Source organism: Macrobrachium nipponense, chromosome 28, assembly GCF_015104395.2.
Source record: "Macrobrachium nipponense isolate FS-2020 chromosome 28, ASM1510439v2, whole genome shotgun sequence".
Taxonomy (NCBI): domain Eukaryota; kingdom Metazoa; phylum Arthropoda; class Malacostraca; order Decapoda; family Palaemonidae; genus Macrobrachium; species Macrobrachium nipponense.
In genome coordinates this window covers 73,281,650-73,291,649 of record NC_087217.1, presented here as the reverse complement: position 1 = coordinate 73,291,649, position 10,000 = coordinate 73,281,650, and the positions used below count along the sequence as shown (strand labels likewise).

The following is a 10,000-nucleotide window of genomic DNA, read 5'->3' as shown; positions in this document are numbered from 1 at the left end:
AAGCTCAGCTTCAGAAATGCTGGTGCATCCTTCCTCGGGTGGTGCGATGTCGAAGTTGCTGTCTAAGCAGATCAGACCATGTCCTGTTTCTATGCACGGGCGCTTGATGCAGATATGCCTTATGAATCTAGTTTGGGGCTGTTTCTTGAGCGTGAACAGTGTGTGTTAGTTGAGTGTGTGTTTCTTGAGCGTGAACAGTGTGTTAGTTCGTGCGTGCGTGCGAGCTTCTTCCCAACATAATGAGAAAGTAAGTTAGCCAAGATGGGAGATCGCTACAGAGTCAGCGATGAGCCAAAGATGGCTCCTTTAACTGTATTTTTTAGTGAAGTGTGTGAAATCTGTGTTAAAAGGGTAAGCTTACTTATTCTTTGGCCAAAAGTGTGGCTTGACTGTATTTTGAATATTTGTTTCAAAGATGTTCTGTTTTGTTTGACCTTTTTATTATGCTTTTTAATGTGTGCTTATCGATGTGTTCTCCTGCCTTTTTGTAGGCGGTTCTGAGACAAAGGGGAACGGATCTGACATTTAGAAATCGGAACTTAACTGATGTTCCGTTGTGTTACAATGTACTGTGCTATAACTTATCTAGTTTTATGACTAAACTAATGTTGGTTAATTTAGAAAGAGATGGAGTGGGTTATCTGAGTTCAACCTTTCATTTAATCATTTTGTTAAGAACCTGAATTATTTAGTTAATGCTTTTCTCTTAAATAAATGCATTTTTGTTGTTCACGAGTCTGATTTAATTGCCTTAGGTAAGAGAGAGAGAGAGAGAGAGATGTAGAGAGAAAGAGAGAGAGAGGGTGGGGGGTGTTGGAGAGAAAGAGAAAATGGATGTCATTTCAGTGCCCAGCTGCACGGTTCATTGCTACCAAACCTTTTAAGATCCGAGGTTGGAACCTTGGTAATATATATATATATATATATATATATATATATATATATATATATATATATATATATATATATATTATATATATATATATTCCTAGAGTGTGTGTCGGGGCGGACGTGTTGGAGGTCTTTCTCGTGTTTCTTCACAGAAAAGTAGGGTTTTTCGCCCTTGGTGATTATACCTCTTATAGTAAGCAATGTGTTAATAGCGTCTCCATGTAATACCTGGCGTGTAAGCTGGAGAGTGTTGTGCACCTGCAGATATACTAATATTCTTTCTGCTCCAATCAGTGCCTTAGAAATCTTTCCAATCACAGCTACTTGAGGCCTATTGGTCCTAGGAAATGGGTAAAAGAATGCCGTGTATGTTCTGTACTCGCGAACAATTGTCTTTACTGTATTCAATACCAATCGAACCGTTCCGATGTCGAGTCCATTATACAATCTGTCAGTGATGCCTTCTCCGATGAGGAAATCAACGTTGCATATACGAAATGCAAAGATCTGATGCCAGAGAGCATTCTCAAGGAGCGTTCCGCGAAGAACTTGTCTTCTCACAAGAAAATATTGTATATCACTAAGTGGCTAGGGACCTGCTCGGTGGAAATCTACGCCGGTGACCCTTACAATCTGCCTCCAAAGGGGCCTGTTGACCTAAGCCTACCTGTGGTGCCTTCCAAACAGCAAAATCTCTCTCAGAAATAATTAGAAAAAACTCGGAAAAATTGAGACAAATGATAAATTATCAAGAATCTGGAACATGATCAAAGGACTACAGGAATCCCTAAACAGTCTTAAAACGGTGGAAACAAATAACCTCACATGGATCAAAGGAGTGCAGGGATCGATAGACAATCACACAGATAGCCACCAGACTCCTACGAATGCGGCATCCAGTTTTTCCTTGCCTCCCAGCAACACGGAAGTGCCCCCGTCACCTATAGACCGTTCCGAGGGGACTGTTGGTCTCCCAACCTCTACTCCTTCCCCAGAGCCTCCAGAGGAAGATATATCTCCGGTGATGATTACTAGCCCTCATAATCCTCCCCATCCTATCTCTCCCCCCCAACCCCCCATCATAGATGCAGATGAAAGTGATCATGAGGGGTCTGGCGACTGGCAGATACAAACAAGCAGAAAGAAGAGAAGAACCTCTCGTTTGGCCGCTGGACCGGAGCCCAACATTCGTATTTCACCTCGCCCGACACCTGAGAAGAGATGTCACGTAGTAATTCACAATCTGCGCTCATCAGTGACGCTAGATGCCATAGTGGAGAGAGTCAGGTTTCTCACTGGCTCTGACCCACTCATCTCTCACAAACTCCCATGCAGGATTAAACATAAAGTGACTTACAGGATTACTTGCCTTTTTCAACACCTCGACGTTCTTAAAGGCGAGAATTTCGACCTAATATATCAGTTTCAAGATATAAATTATTCCGGGATCAACCACCCCCAGGGGAACTTACTGACACTCCAACCAGGGTCATTTCCAACACAAGTGCCAGTCAATCCCCCACGACGAGTGACTGCCCACTCCCCCTGGCTAACCCCCCATCCACCCAAATTATCAGCACATTCATCTCCCATCTTCGTGAGTAGACATGGATACATTAAACATAATCTCTTGGAATATTTTTGGCCTCAAGCGGAACATTCCTCTCCTAAACATGTTCTGCAAAAACTTCAAAGGCATCATTGCATTGCAAGAAAAGCTCCTCTGGTCACATGACCTTGCCATCTACGATTCAATTCATGAAGACTTCAGAACCTTCTTGACTTCATCGATGCAAGTTACAGATCAAATCATAGCCGGTTGCCCGAAAGGGGGCCTTTCTTTCCTGTGGCACAAATCGTTAGACAATATGATAAAGGTGATGACCTACAGGAGTGACAGATTGCTGGGGCTTCAAGTGACAGTAGGGAACTCTAAAATCCTAATTATTAATGTTTATATGCCATGGGAAAATAACAATAATTTTGATCATTACTGCATGATCCTAGGGGAGTTACACAGTATTATTCATGATTCTCCTATTGATCATATTTGTATAATCGGGGACCTTAATTCTCACCCCACAAAGAAATTTTATAATGAACTTACTCGCTTCTGTCGAAATCATGCTCTCCAAATTAGCGATGTAATGCTCCTCCCTCCCTCCTCCTATTTATATGTACAATATAGAGCGGACGCTATTACAACCTCCTGGCTGGACCACTGCATCACATCTCCACAACTTCATGTGATTCTATTATGACCTGCAATATTTGCTATGATCTTGCAACGGGCTATGATCACATCCCATTACAGGTGTCATTCAGTACCCCATCTCTCCCTACCGTGAACCCCTTAACTGTTCGCCCACCAGCAGTAAACTGGGATTTTTAAAACCATCAGAAAACCAGATACTTTAGGGCGACCACGGAAACCAGGTTGCAGTCAATGGTTCAACCGGCAGACGCCTTACTTTGTACTAACACAAATTGTAGAAATGACCACCACAGGAGGGATCCGAATGAATTCTATTCGAACATAATCTCTGCTATGCTTGCTTCAGGCAGGACTGCCTGCAGATTTCGTCAAGGTAATTCTTGTAATATACCTGGATGGAATGACTTGGTTAAAGATCTGTATACATACTCACGAGAAATGTTTTTACTGTGGAGGCAAAATGGTAGCCCCAGGGAAGGGGACACCGCATTACTAATGAGACAGGCAAGAGCGCAGTTCAAACTTGCTCTTAAGCACTGCAAGTTAAATGAAAAACAACTAAGAGCCGATGCAATGTCTAGAAACTTAGAATCTGGTGATTATCCTCGTCTTTGGGAAGATATCCAGTCCTTAAATCCCAAAACTAAAAAGCTATCACAGAGAGTAGGGGAAGCAGTTGGAGACGAAGCTATCGCAAGTATGTGGGGCGATCACTTCAGCAATATCCTGAATTGCATAAATGATCAGATTCCCGAAGGGGTGTAGATAGCCTCCTTACTGAAAACTTTCAATTTCATTTCGCAGACTGTATTACGCCAGGTAACATCAGCGATGCCATAAACAGCCTACCTAACAATAAATTACCCGGCTGTGATGGTCTTCCTGCAGAGGCCTTCAAATTCTGCCATCCGATAATTTACATTTTGCTAGCTGCCCTATTCAATGCGTGCATAATTCACCGGTTTCTTCCGGACTCCCTACTCTTAGTTCACTTGATACCATTAATCAAAAACAAGCTAAAGGATGCAGCTGACCCTGGCAACTACCGGCCGATTGCAATCACAACAATCGCATCGAAGATACTTGAGTCTGTTCTTCTAGTGAGATTTCTCCCCTTTCTACACACCACTGACAACCAATTCGGGTTTAAAGCAAACCACTCAACCGACACCTGCATCTACATACTGAAAGAATTGCTGAATTACTACCTATCATCAGCCACTCCTGTTTTCCTTTGTTTTGTAGATGTGATAAAAGCATTTGACAGAGTAAACTACCTGAAGCTCTTCCTGAAGCTGCATAAAAAGGGCACACCCCTGTATCTAATTTATCTTACACCTTCGGCTCCCAAAACGGGCTTCGGCAAGAGGGCATTCTCTCTCCGTACCTGTTTAATACGTACACAGATGCCTTGAATGTCAAACTGAACTCACTCCCAATCGGATGCACCGTCAATGAAACAACTATAAACAACCTCTGTTATGCCGACGATATGGTTCTGATTTCCCCATCGGTGCAAGGTCTCCAACGACTCATCGACACTTGCCGCCAATATGCAGAGGAATTTTATATAATCTACAACGAAACCAAGACCCAGTGCATGTCGCTGCTCCCGAGATCGCTTAAGCATATTGCAGAACCATAAATTTTCCTCGGAAACAATCGTCTGGAATTTATGCGCGAATTTCCGTATTTGGGTCACATTATCACCGACGACCTAAAAGATACGGCAGACATTGAACAGAGGCGTCGTAAACTATGTGCAGCTGGCAACATGATTGCAAGGAGGTTTGCCTTCTGTCACTGAGACGTGAAACTGCTGCTCTTCCGCTCGTGCTGCTACAGTATCTATGGGGGTTCCCTCTGGACGAACTATACCCGAGAGACCATGAGACGCATCACTGTTGTGCACAATGACATTTTGAGACGCCTCACAAACACTCCCCGCTACCACTCCGCCACACAGATGTTCATAGAAAACCACCTGGACAACTCGCTCATACAAAGCATCCTACGGAGTGAAGCAAGAAGAAGATCTAAATTGTGGGAAAGATGGGAAAATGAGGCCTTTGTCCCCTAAAGGACTTAATCTCTGTATTGGCAAGATGTCATCTGCAGTTTTTGTCATTAATACATTTATTGCTGATATTTTAGTTTTTCATTATTACTGTGATTACTATCAAGTCAAAGTTTTTTTATTTTTACATTCAATTTTCTTATTTAGCCCTCTGGATCTGACTACTGTAACCACCTAAGGTCTCTAGTTGAAATTTAAGTTATATAATATGTGCACTAACTGTTATTACTCTCAATGCATTTTTTCTCACCAATATTATTACTGTTATTACCAGTATTATGATTACTAGCTTTTTTGCTACCTCAGCTATTTTGTGGATAAGTGCCGATTATTCATTTTCTTTTTCTTTTTTATCATGTCTCATTTATCTAGATTGTGTATGTTAATGTCTGTATTTTGTATACTCAATGTATATGGATGGCCCTGAGCTGAAATAAAGCTTATTATTATTATTATTATTATTATTATTATTATTATTATTATTATTATTATTATTATTATTATTATTATTAGTTTTGATATTCATAAATGCAGAAGGCATAATTACTTTTAGAGGAACATGCCTATAAAACAAATATATCTTTGAAATTTTAATCGGCTTGCAATATTTTTTTTTATTTGTATTTATGACAATGTCATAAAAAAAGTAAAAAAGATATGAAATGAAGCTTTCCGGAATTTGTAGCTCTCTCTCTCTCTCTCTCTCTCTCTCTCTCTCTCTCTCTCTCTCTCTCTCTCGACGCAAGTGTCAACTCTCTTCGTTACGACCGAGGAGAACATTCTCTACTCTCCGTTATGACTGAGGAGAAGCATGTCATATGCCCAATGTGACGAGTAATGAGGAGTGCGTAAGGATTGCACGTGACGTCATCGATGGTTTACGACATCTTACCAGTCGCACAGTGCAAACCGAAATCTTGAAATCTATCGAACTGAGAGGTTTAAAAGGATATCAGTGTCGCTTTGATCATAATACCAGAGACTTGTTGTGCTATAGAATGGTAATAGTTGGGTTCCATCATATGAAGTATCGTTTCACCGAATACCTCTAATATTACATCTGCGGAGTGGATGATTAGCTGGGATTTCGCTGAAAGGTTGGGGGAAATCGCCTGTTCGCTTGAAAATGAAATCGATATGGATAATCTTATGTTGTTGAAATAAAACCGAAATGGGTAACCCTAGTTTGTTTCGTATATGTTTGTGATACACCTCATTTATACTTTGTACAATGGATTTTGTAACATTAATCTTTATATACTACATTTCATTCCCACGAAACAAGTGTTTGCACTGAAATATTTTGAAGAAAAAGTGTCATGAGAAACTAATGAATGTAAAATCTATCATTTGGGCTAGTAACTGGGATACTATGGTGTCAGACTGAGGTAAGATGTCAAGAGGTTTTTAGACCAAACATTCCTTTATATTTCATAATTTATTTCTTCTTTAGAAGACTATTCCTATACTGAATAATATCTTTTTAATTTTCAGAGACATTTGTAATCTGCTTATTTGATCAAATGTTCCAAGCACATACTGGTAACTGTTACCAAGAGACACTGAAAGTAATGTACTGATCGCCCTGTTTGCCCTTAACACTAAAATATTTTACCAAAGAATTAACCAACCGTGTTAAAGTAACCTTGACATACATGACTTTGCCAATTATTCTTCATTATGCAATCTACGACATTCTCAACGAATTAGAAACCTTACTATTTCTAAGGCTAAGGAAGGGGGACAACTGGTGGGTTTCAATTGCCCATTTAAAATGCTAATCTACAACGTTTGATAATGTTAAAATAAAGCACAAGTATCGCGTAGAAATGAAAATGACAGATAATCTAATCTCTTTCCACCAATCATATATATATATATATATATATATATATATATATATATATATATATATATATATATATATATATATGTATATATATATATATATATATATATATATATATATATATATATATATATATATATATATATAGTATATATATATATATATATATATATATATATATATATATATATATGTATATATATACATATATATATATATATATATATATATATATATATGTATATATATATATAATATATATATATATATATATATATATATATATATATATATATATATATATATATATATATATATACATATTATATATATATATATATATATATATATATATATATATATATATATATATATATATATAGATATATATATATATATATATATGTATATATATATAATACTATATATATATATATATATATATATATATATATATATATATATATATATATATATATATATATATATATATATATATATATATATATATATATACACTGTGTGTACACAAAACAAATTTGAGGTAATGTCTGCAACAAAATGGATGCAAGAGAAACTCTCAGCAAAGAGACTTCCCCATCTTCCACCAGAACCCATTCTAAAATACATAAATGTCATGAATATCAGATTTCATTACCATATGGAAAACTCGGTTAATTCCATTGGTCGACCGCCGGATTTTGGATAAACCAAAGCCATAAATTGAATCTACGAAAAAATGCGTATGACACTTTTGCACCGTTACACTCTATCTGGTGCTAAACCTGTCTTAGGGAACGATCCTTACTTTGCCAAATGGATGTCCAGTCAATACCAACGTTCATAGCGCTATAGGGAGGGGTAAAGTCCATAAAATAAAACAGAATTCGGGAATCTAAGCTTACGTTTTTCATAACACCTTTATATATGCGGCTATTCAGGTCGTTGGGAATGGACTTCTAATTACGATACAGATTTAGAATTAAGATATCTCAGCTGAAGGAATACTTCCATCAACGTCATTTTCAGGTAATAAATATGAATGCCCAACTTTTTACAAATGAAAGGTATGACAAGGTTATAAGTTCCTAAGTCCATATCATTTTTGCTGGGTGAGGTGCTTCTTAGGGTAATAAGTGATAATTTTTGAGATAATTGATCTAAAATATTAAATATCTAAAAAAATGTCCCAAACTGAAAATATCAGTAATGTATTATAAAATTCGTACATTGGTTTTTGAGATTGCTTATCAGCAATTCCAATCACTTATATATAGTACATATGGAAAGGCAAGTGAAACATAACATTCTTACAACTTTTCCTGGAGGAAAAGAAATCCTAAAATAGTAAAGTTATTTTAAATGTATTGGAAAAACTACAAGTAATTTTTTAGAAGAACTTTTATCATATTCATATTCAAATGAATATCTCCGAAATAAATAGCGTGCAGATGATATTGAAATAATAATTATTTTTGTAACCACGGACCGAAATACTTAATTAAAAGAAAATGTAAATGTTGTTATATATCTCTATGCCCCTTTCCCCTAATAAGGTTGTGCCAGAAAGACAGTCCCACCCAGTTTAAAAAAAAAAAAAAATAGTCTTGTCACTAAAAGCATGGCGAGCTGCCACTGAGCCCCTCCTTCCATTGTCCACAAACACACACACACACACAAACACGCACACACACACACTTATATATATATATATATATATATATATATATGTATATATATATATATATATATATATATATATATATATATATATATATATATATATATATATATATATATATATATATATATATATATATATATATATATATATATATATATATATGACCGATAAAAATGTTCTGTTTTAACAGAATTCCATCAAATAAAATGGACTCGTAGGCCACTTTGAGCAGTTACCACACTTACTCTGGGTTAGTGGCATACACTACTGCCAGGCATATGAATGTGACAACGATTTATGCTAAGAACAAATTCATTAGTTTTATTATAAGAAACAAGTACTATATATGTGAAGCCAAAAAAAAATTATGTTGCTAAAGTAATTACATATAATACACGAATGAAAATATTTACTTGATATCCATGGGAATGGATATCAAGTAAATATATAATACACGTTTAATTCGTATACGTGGTCACTTATTAATGATGTATATTATCCTTGATCTTCAGACATTCTCTTATTTAATATATATTTATTTTCTACTTTTATATCGGCCCTCCTTTTTGTTATCAGATTACTTCTGTTCTTCGTTTTTATCACTGGGATAATATGATCGAGAGAGTTTGTGAGATAGAGAATAATTCCTAGAGCTTTCCTTTTTATGAACCAGCTTTTGAACCATTTCCCTTTACCCAAAGCTCATCTCTTCTTCACACATATGGCTATCAATAAGGCACAGAGTGCCGGACGCTTTCTGTATTTCTGGATATGAGCCATGCTGCAATTGACCTTCTGTACTCATCTCCACCCAGACTTTGACTGACCAGACACGGCCGTCAGGGGCCGTGTGGACAACAGACTTTTGCTCGTTTACAGATTTTGTTTGTCAACGGATTGCGTCTTCCAGGCAATGTTTGGTAATGTGGACGAGGCTTTACTCTGACCACAAGCCCCTTTCGTTTTAAGAACGTGCCAAACTTTCAAAACAACAATTTCTTCGATGGTCTTACACACAGCACACAACATTGAGTAAGACCGAATTTCGGTGAAGGTTGAGATTATAAGAATATGTGCAATAGATGACGAAGCAAGTGCTTTTGTAAAAATTTGTATGTATTATGCACGGAAATGATACAGTCAAGATGCCGTACTAGTCTTTATAAACACAAGAACCTTTCAGTCCATAAAGCATAGAAAATTAATGAGGATACTGTATCAAAAAGATGCAGGAGTGGAGGAATTCTTGTGTTTATATCTTTGAGAGAAAGGTTAACTGGAAAT

The 10,000-nt window shown here is 36.7% G+C and overlaps 1 protein-coding gene across 1 annotated transcript in view; it reads left to right on the top strand.

Annotated features, from left to right (window-relative positions):
- Positions 1-10,000, top strand: part of LOC135201233 (uncharacterized) — a 27,758-nt gene that overhangs the window by 6,633 nt on the left and 11,125 nt on the right. The window contains exons 3-4 of the mRNA XM_064230110.1: positions 1,810-2,001; positions 2,289-2,488. Of these exons, the coding sequence (XP_064086180.1) occupies positions 1,810-2,001; positions 2,289-2,488 (392 nt within the window). The remainder of the gene's footprint in view (positions 1-1,809; positions 2,002-2,288; positions 2,489-10,000) is intronic.